The 19167-nt window shown below is 43.4% G+C and overlaps 1 protein-coding gene across 5 annotated transcripts in view; it reads right to left on the bottom strand.

The window, feature by feature from the left end:
- LOC124798621 (COBW domain-containing protein 1-like) overlaps positions 1–19167 on the bottom strand; it is a 524248-nt gene that overhangs the window by 181634 nt on the left and 323447 nt on the right. For all 5 annotated transcript variants that reach the window (XM_047262102.1, XM_047262099.1, XM_047262097.1 and 2 more), the window contains 2 exons: positions 14625–14669; positions 2510–2569 (listed from right to left, as the gene is read on the bottom strand). In XM_047262102.1, the coding sequence (XP_047118058.1) occupies positions 2510–2569; positions 14625–14669 (105 nt within the window). The remainder of the gene's footprint in view (positions 1–2509; positions 2570–14624; positions 14670–19167) is intronic.

Here is a 19167-nt window from a genome sequence, read left to right as displayed (position 1 = left end):
AAGTCCTGGGATTCGGTATTGCAGCCTCAAGTAGAAGGTAATCTACTCAACGCTTCTGATTTTGTTTTCCCTAATGGGTGATTCCGAGGGGGCGATGGTTACGTATTGAGAAGGCACGTGTAACGCGTTTAGTAGAATCGCTAAAATTATGACGCGGGAAGCATTCTTTTGAGTTTTTATTTAGTATACACTAAGCAATACGAAACGATTACGTGAACCACCATAATTAACCTTTGGAAGTTAACAGCACACGATGTTTTATACTCTCCGCACCACCTTCAGTCCTGGGATATTGTTTTGGTAGTCAGGCGTATGAACACTGCAGGTCAGTAAAAGACTATGGGGTGGTGTTCTTTCGTCGGAATTTTTGTTCGAAAAAGATTCTCCCAAATGTTCACTCTGCGACTTGTGCTGCTGTAATACGATTATTCGTTGCTACAGTCTGTCCTGATGTTTATTGTTTTTGTTACTAGTTTCTTTCTGCGGGACTGTCTCAATCTTTATTTGTGTAGACCATCTTAACCAAGGATACTGAACCATTTTACAAAGGTAATTATCAGATACTAGTCAATCTGAATAAACATTTTAGATCCTATTTAGCGTGAGATGCCGCTGTGACCTGCCGCAGAATGGATGCACAAAACTCTGGAATTATTTCCAGAGGAATTCTGCGGCATTTATGCACGCAGGGCAGTATTTACTTCCGTGAGCTTAACTCACGGATGAAAATATATACCATATTCTCTACTGTCCATCTTATCATAAACGCACAGTAATGTTGCGAAAGCATAAGCAGACACCATATAGAAGATATTTAAGTGCATGCGAACATTTGTCAAACTTCGTCTGAACAGAAGCAGCAATACACATTCAGGCACAAATACCTTGAGACAAGGCAACAATAACCGAAGCACGTTTCTTAAAATTTCCGCATCATCCTTAGCCTTGTTTCACCGAAAGAACAACGGGTGACCATAAAACTGTGGTAAACATCAAATAGAGTCTTCTCCATTTCAAATGGTAGTAGGTATATTACGGTAATTGTTTTACAGGACCTAATCGGTTGGCCATCGGTCTCTTAGTAGCGTGTAAGGCCAAAGTCACACTGAAATGGCGTGGCGCAGACGTCTGGCGGAGAGGTGGCGCTCTTCCGCGACACCTCCATGTCAACAAACGCAGCAAGTCACACAGAGATGGCGTGGAGTGGACACGTCACTTTGTGGTCCATACCATTTCCCTTTCTCGCCACGAGTGGCGGAGACGTCCAACTGGCGTGCTGCTGTTTCCATTAACTTGAAGTCATGTGATGTGCCTCTAAAAATATTGTTTAATGGAGATGAAGCAAAGCTACACCCATTTCTGGAGAGAGTTTCTCAGTGAAACTTCAAATTTTCGAGTTAACAAAAACCGCAGTATTAGGATTCAAGACAGCTCTCCGCTATGGAGTCTTTCTCATTCGATTTTCAGGAAATTATACGGGAAAAAATTAATACACAAATAAAATAAAAAATATAAAAAAGGATTTTTTGACAGCTTACAGTCCGACATCACAGCTCGATAATGAACTGGTTTTATTTTCGTTATCGCCCATAATCATTGTGATACTTCCCAAATAAGTAAACCACCGGGTATATTTTGAAAAGCATGCAGTGGAAAATGTAGTCGCAGGCCAGTTTACAGTTCGTGTATTTAAGAACATAGGATGCTTCATGTGATGAAGACGACATATTGTAACCCATTTGTAGTATAGTCGTCCCGCGCCTCTCTCACAGCACCACGCCAGTGTGAAGTGCTCACGTCCCATCCGCGCCATGTCCCTGACTCGCTGCCGCCAGGCGTCCGCACCACGCCATTTCTGTGTGAATTGAGTCTAAGCAGTTCAATGCCTACACTTTCCATGTGGCCAACATACACGATGTCAACTTGCTATAAAAGATAAATGACGAATTCCTGGAGTACATAATTGCATCAACGTCATCTTTTTCGTATGATGAATGGTTTCATCATCACTTTTGTAGCGATGATGGACTCGTCATGGAGCCTGCAGAGATTGTCACACTGTCGAAGATATTCATTTTAGTGACTTTGCTTTTAGCTGTTAATGTAAGTACAGTACACTGTTAGAAATGTTCAGTTATTTCTAACGTCACCTTCGTAACATTAGTTCTAATTAAAATCGCTCCTATAACCTGTCGTCCAGAAAGGTCTACATTAAATACCAACATCACGTATAAAATCTTTTTTTTTTCATTTATATCCTGTAGTAAGTTCTAAGTGGCAGTCGCTGAAGCAAGTAAGCTACTTGATGATGTAACCTTAAAAGTGATACTAAAACTATTAAAATTAATAATACAATACATAAATCAAAATAAACAGAGCGTGAAATGGACAGAAACAGCCTAAAAGCAGAAAACAATCACACATATTTCAGTAAAAGGAAAGATAAAGGGGAGGTGAAGCAGAGATGATGACCGTGACCATTGTCAAAAAGAAACAGAACTTCGCTAACCTTTCATCGTTGCCGCCAGTGCTGTAGGCTCTGAGGTCGAGAATTCGGTTGAGATCCACCCTGCAACATATCAAAATATTTTTAATCATAGAAGTCTTAAAAGTGAAATACAGGAGTACCTAGATGTGGGAGTTGCTTTTAACAGATAAAAAATTAGCAACACACATTTCACTGATCTCACAGTGGCGGTCGCCGAAAGTGAAAAGGAATTGAGTGAGGCGCTTAACGGAATGAAATGAGTGCTAACTGACGATATACAGACGACGAAATTCCTACTTGTCATATCCATGCAAAGTGTTCCGTTATAGTCCCTGGATCACTAACTTCTGCGCTGAGGGTCTAGTTGGTGGGCCAGTCGTTTGAACAGAAGTCACAGTTGGTGGTGAGGACACCACGGAGGTATCGGGGGGGGGGGGGGGGGGGCACGTGTCGAGATTTGACTCTGCGCCTCGCTGTTACATAGGGGCGTTCCAGAAGTATTTTTGCTAACTCTACATGCATCGCAGAGCTCAGTTAACAAGTACGTCATGTACTCCTATTTCCACTGCCACTTTTATGACCGAATCGCAGAACCTGCTGGCGCGAAACAGCACCTTCGTCTGTTCACAAACAAACATGTGGCCCTGCCGTCGCTGTGTTCTGCCACTGCAGACTTGTCAATCTGCCTAGACAAAAGTTCCTCACATGTTCTGCACACATCTGCGAGACGCACCGCTACGTCTGGCCGATGTCCTGCACGCCACATTCACAACTGATGCTGTAGACAGCAGGTGACCATAGCTCTATTTGAGATTTGACTGACTCAAACATATTCTTGATTTTAGCCGTTGAGCGGAATACACTACGACATTGTCAACCGGAACAGCGATTTACAATAGAGCTTTGCGTGGAACGAGGCGTTGGCAAAAATACGTATAAAACGCTGTGATGTGAAAGCGGCGAAGATAGCGAACAGAATAGACCGGCAGCACCAATACTCAACGTCCAGACCCCCTCCACCCCACCAGAGTCCACCCCACCATCGGCTGCGAGATCTCGTCCGGAGGCAGGCGACTGGCCCGGTCATTGGGTCCTCGGCAAAAAGTCAGCGATCGAAAGGCTGCAAAGGAACGAAACGAACATGAACGCGACACTTCCCCTGGAAATGTTTAGTAGGAAAGTCGTCGAATTGTTGCGATCACGCGACTCGACTGATAACCCGAGAAGATCTCGTCAATGAAATTGGCCGACAAAGACTGCATTCCCATATAGTAATGATCTTTGATATATGGTGTTACGTCAGGCTGATGGGTTGATAGGCGAAGTTTAGCCGCCCTACTACGAGAGAATGAAAAAAAATTGTCTAATAAAGAAAGAAATGAAACGAAAAGACAAAATGGTTGACATAATGATATACGTTGATCCAGTCTGTGGATAAGCAGCTTCAATACATCTGCAGGTTGTAAACAACAAGGTTTTACAAGTCATAAGCAATGCTCCATTACACACACGCACCATGGACCTGCACAATGAAGTCTGTCTCGACACCAGCATGGAGGTGATCAAGAAATTAGCAGCATGACTGTACAGGAATTTAAGAAATTCGATTAATCTCTTCGTTCTAAACTAGAAAAATTAAGATCACAGCTACAACAGACCAAACCGCTCTTTAGCAGGGATAGCCGATGACCTATGACTAGTTCCAACTGACAAACACACTGAACAAGAGGTCGGTGAACTCCTGTAGTACAATAAAATGGTTCCTACAGGGAAGGTGACAACACACAAATCACAAATAAACCCCATACGAAAATTTACACTGAGTGGCTGATTTATAATCAAACTGACCACTCTGAAGAAGACCTTGGCATGTTACAGGATCGAGACAACGGTGGTAGGGCCAGAAGCCATCGTCGGTGCCAAGCGACAAACTACTAACAATCCTGTTACTGTTAGTAGTATGATACCACCAACACCTCTACCATTCATCACTACAGACACAGAGGATATTTTCCCACTACATTCCGCGGCCAATTTCTCCTTTTGACCTTAAATTCGCAACCATCAAACGTTTTTGTGTACAACAACCGCGAAGGGACCATTTTATGGCGATTCCACCCACTCGAGTGGGTGGTGACCTTTCGTAGAGATGACAGCAGAACGTTTTGTGATGGTCACCATACTAGTCCGGTTGTGGAGGGGCTCCACTTCTTTCTCGGTTGGATAATCATCACAGATGAGTTGTGCTGAAAACTATAGTTGAAGGATAATGGCATGCGAGAATCACAAGGGCATGTCTAGTTATAACCGATCAAAAGTAACAGGTCACCCCTGTGTAATGTGGTACTGATCACTAGAAGTCACGGCAGACAGACACGCCAATATCAAAGGATCCACTAAGTATCGTGTTTTAAGTAGAGCAATAGTAACAGCAGAATAGGTTAAGACTAAGAAGGTGACTAGACACTGGATGTCACCTGAATCCGTCAGTGAATCCGTCAGCTACACGTCAACCCTTCTAAAGCTTCCCAAGCAGACTGTTGGTGATGTAATTGTGAATTGAAAACGCGTAGGAACAACCACAGTTAAACCAAGACCAGGCAGAATGCATGCACTGATGGACAGGTATCGTCGAGCATTGCGGAAAATGGTTGTAAAAAATCGCATAAATTCAGCAGAAGGAATCACAAGTCAGTTCGAAAGTGCTTCCAGAAGATCAGTCAGCACAATAATTCTGGATAGGGAGTTAAAGAGATTGGAGTACAATGGTTGAGTATCTCCTCATCTGTCACATACAGTCCCGTAACCACTGCTAAGTGATGCTAGAGATAGTGTAAAGAGCGACAACACTGGACAGTGAATGGCTGGAAACGAATGATTTAGAGTGTGGCAATCCGACGGAAGGGTTTGGTTTTGGCAAATGCCTGGGGAAAAATGCCTGTCATGTGTAGTGCTAACAATGAGATACCAAAGAGATGGTGTTATGCTATGGGGGTGTTTCTCATATTTAGATAACAGTCCCCTTATTGTTCTTAAGAAAAATGCTAAATGCGTTACGATATGAACATATTTTACAAAATTACGTACTGCATACAATAGGTGACCAGTTCGAAAACAATGACTGACTGCACCTGTCATGAAGCACCATCTGTGAGGGAATGGTTTGTGAACAATAACTCCAGAAATGGACTGACCTGCTCACAGTCCCGACCTGAACTCAGCGGAATAACTTCATGATGAGTTGTAACGTATACATTGCTCCAGACTCCAGAGACCAATGTCACTGTCTTCTCTGGTTTCAGCTGTTGAGGAAGACTTGGCTGCCATCCCTCCAAAAACATTCACACACTTCACTGAAAGTGTCTACAACAGAATGAAGGCCTCACAAAGACGAAAGGTGTATACACCCAATATTAATGTGCACAAATGGATGTCCTGATCCTCTTGATCAGGCTATATATAATGCAAACCGTCGTCAACGTGAAGCGCAGCAGTTGCGCTGAAATGAAGAAGACAGCAGGCAAGTAACAGGAATCTGGAACAAGATCAAAACAGCTTGAGGGTACACAGCATGGCGAAAGAGGGCCATCACATTTAAAAAACACTGACGTCAGTTTAAAAACATGTGAGACTGTACGGGCTATTTATTACTTTCTTACATTCAGTGTGTTTGTGTGTGTTTGGAGCTTACGAGCACTCAACGCCGAGGTTATCAGCACCCTTACACACATGAAAAGAAACGAATGTAAACAAAATGTCTAAAATCGTTATCACACAATGAAGGGGAAACCTATTAAATGACACTCACTCACTCACTCAGAAGGGGAGGCCGCCAATTGTGAAATTCAGATTCGATTCATACAGCGCATAATAAAAGCTCATGGCCAGAGGTATAATGTGGCAAAGCACCAAGATGCACTTCTCAGCCGTTGTCGAGAAAATCGACAGTTAAAAGAAACCGTTGCGGTGAAATACTCTCTACGATTAATAATTTTCTACAGCGTCGTGGCGCAGCGGTAAGCGCTCGGGTTCGTAATCCGAAGGTCGCCGAATCGAATCTCGCGCCATGCAACTTTTTTTTATTATTTGCTTTTGTAATTCAAATGTATACACACAATTATGCATATAATAAGTTGTTGATAGTCGTTTGTCGTGCAAAAATAATACTTGAAATAAAACACAATATCACAAATAATATTCATGTGGATGCAATTTATTGAAAAGTTCGGTATACACTCGCACATAATTAACAAATGGCTCTGAGCACTATGGGACTCAACTGCTGAGGTCATTAGCCCCTAGAACTTAGAACTAGTTAAACCTAACTAACCTAAGGACACCACAAACATACATGCCCGAGGCAGGATTCGAACCTGCGACCGTAGCGGTCTTGCGGTTCCAGACTGCAGCGCCTTTAACCGCACGGCCACTTCGGCCGGCACATAATTAACAATTAGTGACCAGAAGTAGCTGGAGTATCGCACGAACCAGAGTGATAGTTATCATAGAAACATGGAAAGCAGAAAACAGCACGACATCGAGCACATCTGATAAACGATGCGTTTTTACAAGAACAATTGTTTTTTTAAATTATCTGTTGGGAAACACACCTGATTGACATTCTGAAAAATTGTTCCATCGTTCGTCAGTTTGATACATACCACGCATATCGTATCATATCGGCAAAAATCGGAGAAGACAATTTGTGGTGGACGATGGATTGGATTTTTATACAATCGTCTTTGGAGTTGATGTCACGGTTTCGTTCGATTAAAAAAGCACAATTTTGAAGGCGCTTGATCAAATTTTTTGCCTGCCGGTAAAAATACACGTCACACGGCTGGACGAGAGCAGTACACATTGGAGTAATGACTTTTATAGTGCACGTTGGTAACTTCTTATCGTCCTGGAACATCTCATCGTATAACGACGGGTTCGTTTGCCCACCCCAAGAGTCGATCAGAAGGAGAAATTCTTTCTTTTGTACGTATGGTTGCAAAGCATTACGCAAGAAGTCCATGAACAAACCCGTTGTTAGTTTACCGGATTTGGAGGATATAATAACAACGTTGGTATACTTCTTGGCGTACTCGTCGACTGTCTTCTGTACTGTGGGTCCAAACGTACCTGTGGACTCTTTGAGGGATACGAAAACAAGAAGCAAGACTCGTCCAGACATCGTGATTGAATATTGTGCCGTATACGAATGCGTCACCTTGTTCATGTCATGTCGGGTTACCAGGACAGCCTTTGACATATATATATATATATATATATATATATATATATATATATATATATGTGTGTGTGTGTGTGTGTGTGTGTGTGTGTGTGTGTGTGTGTTTGTGTATACATTTCAATTACAAAAAACAAATAATAAAAAAAAGTTGCATGGCGCGAGATTCGATCCGGCGACCTTGGGATTACGAACCCGAGCGCTTACCGCTGCGCCACGACGATGTAGAAAATTATTAATCGTGGAGAGTATTTCACCGCAACGGTTTCTTTGAACTGTCGATTTTCTCGACGACAACGGCTGAGAAGTGCATCTTTGTGCTTTGCCACATTACACCTCTGGCCATGAGCTTTTATTATGCGCAGTATGAATCGAATCTGAATTTCACAATTGGCGGCCTCCCCTTGTCAGTCATTCATTCTCTCACTTCATTCGCACTGACCCACACAATCAGGCGCTCTCACAAGTCTTAATAGAATGGAGAACGATGAAAGGTGCTATTCCTGGATTAAAACTGAGGTAGAACCTGTCCGCAGCTCGTGGTCGTGCGGTAGCGTTCTCGCTTCCCGCGCCCGGGTTCCCGGGTTCGATTCCCGGCGGGGTCAGGGATTTTCTCTGCCTCGTGATGACTGGGTGTTGTGTGATGTCCTTAGGTTAGTTAGGTTTAAGTCGTTCTAAGTTCTAGGGGACTGATGACCTTAGATGTTAAGTCCCATAGTGCTCAGAGCCATTTGAACCATTTTTGAGGTAGAACCACAGAAGAGCTTAAAGAAAAGCACACGAGAAATGTGACTGGCAGACCACTTACAAAAAACATGGGTGAGTTAGTCACCTTGTTAACACATGAAGAATGTCTCCATAAAATTTTTGGAAACAAGTTGAACATAACACAAAATCTTAAAAACTCTGACCTCATTCACTTCAACGCCACTTAAAAGAGAGGGCAGACCTGCTGGCAAATCTGCCACTGCCCTCTGGTCCACAAATAAAACACACTCTAGTAAAATGTGGCTCACATTTTCCTGTACAGCACAAGCATCACACGTTGGAGGATCCTCTCGCCAGAGCAAGAAGCCACATATAAGATGACTGTGGCCTATGCGAAGACGAGTAAGCAGGCAGCAGCCGCGTAGTGGGCTTTACTAGACAGAGCTTATCAGCCACTTCCAGACACTCATCTTACCATTGACGCAATGCTCTACATCTCAACAGCGAGGAAAGAGCATGCAGAGGGATGGAACACTGCACTAACCGATGATCAAGACACGCCTCCTTGGCTGCTACATCTGCCCTTTTGTTCCCTGCAATACTCGTATGCCTTGGCACCTAGCAGAAGGACACCTCCTTCCCCACCATTTGTAGCTGGAGGACAACCTATATATCCTGAACAACTTTATCAGTTGGATACAAGGTTTTCAAAGACTGAAGGGCACTCAGGGGGCCGAAACAGACAAGGGATTTAGCTAGTCTGGCACATCTCATCTGATCCAGCGCCCTCCAGATTGCGCCAAATACAGGGAACTCTGGAGGCAACTGAATCTAGAAGACATGATCGGGGAAAACAACAGAGCAACCAACAGAGTCCTCCTGTTTAGACCCATCCATGAAGACAGCTAAATACTTTTGATGCTCATTTAAAATGTCGAAAAATGTCGCATTAAAAACAGAAATAGAAGTGCAGTCTCTCACGTACTGCGCTAAATACAAAATTACTCTGGGCCTCTGTAGTAACCAGGGTGACAGATGGTTAAAATCCCAGACTTGAGTCTGTATAAGCCACACATCAAGGGACTCCAACACACCTTTTGCATGGATCCCAAATGGCCTTGCTGCCCATGGACAGTTCGTAAAGAGGTGTTCCACAGCTGTACAAGAACGGTATCGTATGCTCGGGAAATGGGAGTAACGAGGAGCTAAAACGCCAGATGCACCATGAGAAGCTGCCGCTGGATGGTAAGTGGCAGTATAACAGTCTCAGCACAGAGACTCGGTATAGGGCTGGTCCTGTAAGTGCCTGTGGCTAGTCTCATCCCCTCATGGTGGACAGCATCAATGACTTTCAAGTATGAAGGCCTCACTGACCCATACACTGTGCACACATAGTGCAAGCGTAATCAAATGAAGTCCCCCACTGACCTGTGGCTACAATACTGCAGTGCCTCCTGTGCCCTTGTCTTCAGGTCTTTCAGGTGTGCTACCTACGTCAGCTTGGAGTAAAAAATGAGGCCCAAAAACCGCACAGAGTCTTAAAAGGAACAATGGTGCTTCACATACGTACGTAAGTTTAAAAAAAATACGACATGGACGATTAAAATGAACACATACACACACATTTCTCCACAGAAAACGTAAAGCCAGTCTGTGCAACTCATTCCTCCAGCTAATTCAATGTAAGTTTAAACTGAGATCGCAATACTGGAGGAGGAACAGAAAACTGAAAAATCGTCCACAAATAGGGAGCATTGTACAGGACTCCTTACTGTAGACATGAAACTGCTGATGGCTTTGGCAAAGACGGTAACGCTTAAAACACTGCCCTGTGCAACACCAATCTCCTGCTCGAAAGTATTCGACAGCACATCACCAACTCGGAGCCAAAAAAGTGCTTTGATGAAAAGGACTGAATAAAGATGGGGAGATGGCTACGGAAGCTCCACTGGCTGTAGGTGTCTCCAAGTTGTATTGTACGTAATACTGATATGAAAAGTATATCTACAGAATGCTGTTTACGTAGGAAAGCCTGCTGATGAGCCGTCTCTACCACAAGCTCAGGTTGTCGACAGTAGATCGAAACCTCCTGACTCCACATTGGAAGCGACTTAAGAGCTTCCTGGTCTCCAATATCCAGACCAGGCAACTGTTAACCATTCTCTCCAATGTCTCTCCCACACAGCTTGTTAAGGCAATGCTCTGGTAACTACTTGGACATGTTCGGTCCTTTCCTGGTTTGAGTACCAAAATCGCCTCCCTCCGCGACCTGGGAAAGTATCAAGTTAAAACATTGTAATAGGATTTACTTGGACATTGGTTTCAAGTTCCGCAGCATACTGTATCGGATTTGGTCGTGACTGGGTACAGTATCACAAGCTGCAGATAGTGTCGAATCCAGCTCCCTCATAGAGAATGGGCAGTTATAGGACTCTGAATTGTTAGATCTGAAGTTTAACTCACCTCATACCATGGTGGCATGCTAACGACGGTACACTGGATCCTGAGTGGCAGTGGCAGTAGTCAGTGCAAAATGCTCTGCCATCGTCTGTGCAATGTCTTCATGTGTCGTTTGGAGACATTCCCGATCCAACAACGCTGCTACAGGTAATGGACTACCTTTACCGGAAATCTTCTTGATAGCTTCCCATACTTTTGTAGTGGAACGACTGATGGAGTCCAGGACATTTGCCATGACCTTTTATTGCTAGCCTTAATTGCGCGTCGAGCCTTGGCTCGCATGACTCGAAAGGCTGTGAGGTTGTTCTCTTGTTGGGCAACATTTAAATCATCAAAGAGCAACATGCCTGTCCCGTATTGCTGAAATGCACTCATCACTTCACCAAGGTACAGTTTGTCTCCTAAGAGTGCAGGATAAGTCAGTGGCATAATGGACCACTTGCCAGATGTGGTCCACCCATTCCTGGGCACTTTTGCAGTGTTCAAACACAGCCAAATGGATGAACAGTGTCCACTCAGCCCTTAGCATCTTGGTGGCTTCTGTTCAAGTAGTCCTCCTTCCAATAGGTGGATGAGTTGGAAGTGGTCATTGAAATGAAGGTCTTCAATGACTTCCCACAGAACAGAAACCAAGAGGGCTGGAGAGTAGAAAGAGAAGTCAATGGCTGAGAATGGCCCAGTAGCAGGGCAGAATGAGTGGGCGTACCTGTGTTAAGGATGCACAGTGCTTGAGACGTCATGAGGCTCTCCAAAACCCATCCCCAAAGACAAGCAGAGGTCGAGCCTCACAGGACAGTGAGAGCTTCAGGGGCTATTGCATCAAGCAAAAGTAAATAAAGTGAGCAAACAGTGATCCCCGATACACATGATTTTCAACTACAGCTTCTTGCCTGTCAATAGCAAAGGGGGTGGGGGGGGGGGGGGAGCAGAGGGTTGGTGCACGTTATCTACAAACACAGCGACCCCTCCCTTGGCCTATTCTCTAGTCAGGTCATCACTGCACTACAGCATATAGCCCTGTAGCATCTGGGCATCGGAGGCTTTAAAATGTGTTTCCTACAAACACAAGCAAAGGGGCGTTCATTTCCTCCAAATGTGTTCTGAACCCATTAATGTTCCACTTTAATATGGGAGCCATCTGTCACAGGGGTTGCACTTTCACCCTGTCTTTCTGCCATGGAGGAGAGGGCGTAGTTAGTGGAGGTTCAGGCTTGGGGCGAGATGGTTGCACCAGACTGACGTCAAGGTCCATTAGCTCTACAGAAGAATCTTGGGAGACGTCAGAGAGAATGATGTAGATATCATCAGGCAGTTTCTTCTTGATTCCGTCAATTGTGGAAGCTTGACCTTTGATTTTTTGCCCTGTGTAAGCTTTGGCTGTGGTAGTGGCGGCACTGGACAATGTACCACACTGAATCTTTGGAGGGGCTGAGAGGTCTGCAATGGTGGCAATCATGACCTTTCTGAAGTTCTTGGAGGAGGTACAGGTGACAAAGTAACTGCAGCAGCATAAGTGCATTGACAAATGCAGGTGTTAGTGTTGACACTAGCAGCCTCTGTTTGTTTAAGAACTGAAGCAAAGGAGGTAGTGAACGTTGCAAGCAGCGTGGCTTTATATATCTTTTTAGCCTCACCATACGGAATGTGCTTCATAGTCTAAAGCTCTTGTTATCTTCTGTTCCTCCACACATACATTGCATTGCCAACTCCAGACAGGATGAGCTCCAGAGCAGTTTCCACATTTCAATGGATATGAAAAGCAACTCCTTCATGGGCAGCCATACCACATTTGCCACAAGTCGCTTCTCCCTAACACCCAAGAGTAGTATGCCAAAGTGCTGGCATTTGAAGCAGTGCGTTTGGTTGGAAATAAAAGGCTGCACTCTTAGGCAAAGAAAACCTGCCTTAACGTGGTCACAAAGTTTTGTGCTATTAAATGTCAGGATAAAGGAGTCGGAATATACAAAGTTCACACCACCCTCTTCATGATGTTTAGCAATCCATGATGCCTTCTGTAGCCCACTCATCTTTCAGTTCCTCCTTGGGAATGTCCACCAGATCCCTGCACATTACAACACCTTTTCTGTAATTCAAGGTGCTGTGCACCTCAGTTTCGATTGCATATTCCCGAAGTATTGCGTTTTCTGTATGTTCTTAACTTGTTGGGAACAAGGTATTTCTACTAATAACGCCCCATTATGCAATCCCTTAATTTATTTTAAAGTGCCAGTGATGCCCTCTAAGACTTTTTGAATACAGAAACGCGAAACTTTCTCGAAGCTGCCCTCCTTCCTTTCAACAATTAAAATTACATTCCGATGACCAGCTTATGTTGTGTTACTAGATCACAAACTTTTTGAATTAACTCCCAATCAGGAGGTTTGGCTACATAAGCTATCTTGTTTGACTGGGTCTTTTTACCGACCAGTGGCCCACCGTCCCCGCTGGAAGGAGAAGAAGAGAATTTCGAGGGTTCTATCCCGGTCCCACGAGCAGCTACGGAAATAAATGTCCACCTACACAGACTCTCGCATGCCCAAGTAAGCCTTACACAACTGAGGTGCGGCAGGTTCCCCAGATGTTGCCCGCTAACGACTGTTCGCAGTGGCCACTGAAGCATGCCCAAGGCTTACGGTGAAAAGAGGACTGGCGACACTTACCAGTCCACAGCTAAGGAACCACAGGCTCGCCAAGTCCGTACCCAGCAAGCGAATTCTGGGACCCTGGGGGATTCTTACATTCATACAACCGTCGTCGAGACACTGTGTTACGTACATTAACGTACACGCAACTACGTTACACCACTCACCTATTTAGGTGTGCAAATGGATTTCACGGTATTCACAGCTGTGATGCCAACAATGTACCTTTCTGTAACTGGAGCATCTGTTCACTATGACTCTCACATGAGATTCTTCCACACCTTCAAATATCACTTGCATGGTTCGAATCTCGTAGCACGCCATTAAATGTCTGCGAGCTTGGTTGCCATACGTTTCTCTATTTGTATTCAATAAATGACACTACGAAAAAATACCAGACAAATGTCCAAGTTGTCCTTAATAGGTAGAACAGTTTACAGTATATGCAGAGATGGTTGAGCCCATTTAGCTCTGTTAGTTACACAGACTGATGTTCCATGTTTCATCGTGTCCTATATAGAATTTCCTATCTATGTTTCATTTTTCACGTTTTTCTCCACACTGAAGATTAGTGTAAGTACATTGCATTGGGGCATTCCATATGCTGCGAGTGAATAACAAATGGAGGACGGAATCGACTTTGACTCAGAAGACAAGGACGGAATGAAGGTGAAATCAGAAGCCTACAGAAAAAGACAGTGCTAATGGTCACAGAACAGTCTTACAAACACGAGAAATCAACTGAAATGTTACTAAATTTGAACACATAAGAAAGTGATATAATACCTGGTAAAAACCTCTTCAATCAAACGTACCCTCTGCTATGCAATTTACATTGATTCTAGTATACACGTAAATGCAGATTTACACTAACAAGCAAAGATAATCGGATAACCAAGATCGAGTGGAGCTTTCAAACCGTTCAGCTTCGAATTCACCTGACAGAACACTATTTTATGAAGCGGGCGAAAAATATAAATGAGATAGAATATACGATTTATGGTGGACTGTGGCGCAATTACAGCGACATTCTACAGACTAAATCCTTGAATGGAGAGACTACTGCGAAACATTGGGCGTGCCGACTTACCTACAGCGCGTCGTCTCAATCACCACAGCAGCCGAGTTGATGCACCTGTTGACAACAGAAAACAGGCATTTATTTAAGTGATGTAGACGATCGACTGCTGTTAAGAGGTACAAATAACTCAACATGAGATAGCTTTCTGCCACAACAAATATGAGTCACAAGTGATTGCTTTACGAAACCGGAAGGTGGTCATTACTAATAAAGCAATAATTACTACATGTATACGGGAGCCACAAAGCAAGAAGTGATGTAGAGATGCCTTTCTTTACAGTAGATGAATCCTGAACTTCATTATATTTAGAAAGAAGCTTTTCCTTCTGCAGAAGACCCAGATTCCTGTGTTATTGTTTAAGTTGTTTTGAAACTGCTCACAGACGATTGGTATCTACAGTGTCTGCTGTTTCTCGTTTTTTCGATGAACTTCCTCAGCTGCTTAAGTTGACAGTTCAGTGTTAACTTCGAAAACATGCTCTTCATCTAAAAACAAGAGCCGGCCGGAGAGGCCGTGCGGTTCTAGGCGCTACAGTCTGGAACCGGGCGACCGCTACGGTCGCGGGTTCGAATCCTGCCTCGGGTATGGATGTGTGTGATGTCTTTAGGTTAGTTAGGTTTAATTAGTTCTAAGTTCTAGGCGACTGATGACCTCAGAAGTTAAGTCGCATAGTGCTCAGAGCCATTTGAACCATTTAAAAACAAGACATTTTTCTTTGTCACAAAATATCTCCATTGAGAGTACGTACATAATATATGATTTTTGATGAAGGGCAGCCTTTTCAGTGGTTAATGGGGCAACAGCCAGTATGACTGACAGATGTGCCGATATAACATTAATCAGCATTCTCATATTCTGTTGGAACTCGAGCACACCTGAAAGCAATGGTAAATTACAGTCACTATACAACGGATGGAAAAAAAATTGAAGCGCCCAGAGGACTTGGTTGGATGTCAGTGTAACTTCGTACACACACACACACACACACACACACACACACACACACACACACCATCAATGGATACGTAAATGATTAGAATTACAACTCAGTGATAGGTATAATGACCACCAGAGTTGTTTATGTCAGCAACCATTAGTGGTGCAGTACAAGGTCTCTCTCTAATTACCACACAAACACCACTTTCACTTTTAGCCAATTGTTCTAGTGCAGTCCAAAGTCACATACAGCCTAACTGTATTGGTGCAATCCAAGGTCAAGTGACTTCACAATATAGTACAACTGCCCACAGCTTCTAAGCTGTGAGTGTCCTGGGTTCAAGTCCCATCATGTCCCATTTACTTAAATATTATCTGACTTAAGAGAAATTTCGCAATGACTTCTAATAACAATAGTGCAGGTGCATCAACATCTATCCTAGACAAATCTAAATAAGAGCCCACTACTCCCATGCCTACCCCTTTGGGAACCAACAGTACTGCCCTTGTCCCTCCGTGGCAGCCACCCCTTCTGCCGACACACCTCTCTGTAGTGCCCACCCCTGCCACCCCCCTTTCCCGTCTTTGGCCTCCCGTAAACCCCGCGGCTGAGGTCCCATCCCTGATATCGGACAGATGCTCAGACATTCCCTCCACCATTTTAAATATATATAAATCTTCTGTAAGAGTTTGACGTAATTAGATATTAGTTTTAATCAGTGTGTTCTACCCTGTTATGGGTTACAGGGCTTGATGATGTGCATCTACATCATGTCTGAAAACCATCTGAAACCACATGTTTTAAAATAAACATTTCATTTACTTCACAACCCATCATCGTATATGACGTAACACAATGTGTCAAGCTACAATATAAGTGGGTGATAAGGTCGTGTATCTACACTGTAATAAATATACAAAACAATCATGCATAAGCAGAGGTTTTGCAGCAGAGAATAAAAGTATGATTCCTTGACATACTCCTGTACCATGTTTGCATCACATTGGAACCACTACATATTATAAACAATCCATGTGCACACAATAGCATCTGACTAAATGTAATTCATTTCTACAGTACAACTGCCACAGCCATTTAAAAACAACCATAACGAGCTGCTGTCTGCTTATATGGTGCAAAGAAAACTGGCTGGCCGGCCAGTGTAACCGTGCAGTTCTAGGCGCTACAGTTTGGAATCGCGCAACCGCTACGGTCGCAGGTTCGAATCCGGTAACGGGCATGGATGTGTGTGATGTCCTTAGGTCGGTTAGGTTTACATGGTTTTAAGTCTAGAGGACTGATGACCTCAGATGTTAAGTCCCATAGTGTTTAGAGCCATTTGAACAACTGACTGAAAATGACTTCCAAGTTCGTTGCGCCCTCCATCGGTAATGCTGGAACTCAGTATGGTGTTGGCCCACCCTTTGCCTTGATGACAGCTTTCACACTCGCAGGCATACGTTCAATCACGTGCTGGAAGGTTTCTTGGAGAATGGCAGCCCACTCTTCACGGAGTGCTGCACTGAGGAGAGAGATAGATTTCGATCGATGAGACCGTAGCACGAAGTCGGCGTTCCAAAACATCCCAAAAGTTGTTCTATAGGAGCCAGGGCAGGACTTTGTGCAGGCCAGCCCATTGCAGGGATGTTATTGTCGTGTAACCAACAGGTGGCTCGATCGTGTTGAAAGATGCAATCGCCTTCACCGAAATGCTCTTCAAGACTGGGAAGCAAGAAAGCGCTTAAAACATCAATGTAGGTCTGTGCTGTGATAGTGCCACGCGAAACAACAAGGGGTGCAAGCCGCTCGACCATGAAATCCGTTTTCTCATCTCCCGCCTAACTGTCATAGTACTTGCAGTGGATCCTGGTGCAGTTTGGAATTCTTGTGTGATGGTATGGATAGATGTCTACCTATTACAAATTACGACCCTCTGCAACTGTCGGTGGTCCCCCTCAGTCAACAGACGAGGTCTGCCTGTACGCTTTTGTGCTGTAGGTGTCCCTTCACGTTTCCACTTCACTATCACATCGGAAACAGTGGACCTAGGGATGTTTAGCAGTGTGGAAATCTCGCGTACAGATGTATGACACAAGTGACACCCAATCACCTTGCAACACTTATATCGATTAGAAGTAGGTTTATATTATGTAGCTGTGTATCTGTAATTACGAAATGTTTATTCTTTGTTGATTAAAGTCATTGATTTGTGGCAGGAAATTTAAAAATACTGTAATGTATATATGGGAAAAGCTAAATGATGTTTAAAATAACGAAATTTTATAATATGTGTATATTTAGAAGAAAAAAATTGTATATTGGAAGCTGGTTCATGGTTAGGGCACTTGTATTGTAAAATGTAAAAGATGCAGGGAAGTCCCTCCGCAACGGAAGTGGCTTGGCGCGATGTAAAAGGTGGTTTTGGCGGTCGGACTGGGCGGCTCCTTGGTGTGGACGGTACGTAGTCAGTGGCTAGCCGTTGCGCGGTACACATCGACGGTGCCAAGGGAGGCAATCGGAAGTCGCTTTGCAAGGAATTTTGACTCAGATGTGGATTTGGCTGTTGCATGGTACTCTCGGCAATAAGGAATGGCTCAAACATATTAAAAATCCGTCGCCAAGAAGAAATTGTACAAAGCATTCAAACATCAAGAGCCGTGAGTACAGTTAGCCACCACGTCGCTTTCCACCACTACTTCGCCACTGCTCCACCAACTATATGCGTACAGATGTATGAGAGCGTGGACCAGTTAATTTTTGCGATTGGTTTTAAAAATAATCCAAGTGCTATATAGTGTGTTTAGAACCATAACTCTTATCCTGAACATGAACCTGTGCAGTATCCGCTCCTACGTGTTTATAAAACCGAATATCCTGTTTCAATGCACTATTATTATTTATTTATGTTTGTCAGATGTGCAAGTATTATTAAAAGTGAAGCTAGTTAGAATTTTACTAAAATACTCTCAACTTATTGCAAAGTATCATTTTGCAAAAATCCAGTGCCAGACTGTAAATGTTACTGTCTAAAATACCCGCTTCACAGGTGATGAAAACAGGGAGATAAGTTATACTCATTTGAAACTTAATTTAGCTTTGATTACTATCATGAACGAATTTTTTAAGTTAATTGAGCTCAGTGTTGAATAATTTGCCTTAAAAAGAAAAAAAAACATAAATTATTCCAAGCGAAGATAAGAATTAAATTTAATCATACTGAATTTTGGCAGCTGAAATAATCATAGAGTTTGACTAGAGATACAATATCAGTTTATGGATCCCCACCATATCTTCTCATATGAGAAAGGTAATTGGAATAGTATTGCTACTAAGGAAATCTGATACATTTCCATAAATGGGAGCATAAACAGTGTAATTGTGGTATTATTTATTTTATTTGTGGTATTTATATGTCAGTTAAGTCAGAACCCCCTCCAGCGAAATTTAGTTCTGCAGTAACATTTCAGTACTGATCCAAGTAACAGTCTTGAGTGTAGCTCTTATTAGTGTGAGTTTGGTACAAATGTTGCTTTCTATGATTACCAGTACGTGGAGTATTGGTGACTGCTGCTACACACAGCTGGGAGTGCCCTGTGTCCGTTTGTACCCTGTGT

This window comes from Schistocerca piceifrons, chromosome 5, assembly GCF_021461385.2.
Source record: "Schistocerca piceifrons isolate TAMUIC-IGC-003096 chromosome 5, iqSchPice1.1, whole genome shotgun sequence".
Classification (NCBI taxonomy): Eukaryota; Metazoa; Arthropoda; class Insecta; order Orthoptera; family Acrididae; genus Schistocerca; species Schistocerca piceifrons.
This window is presented reverse-complemented; position numbering and strand designations above follow the sequence as displayed.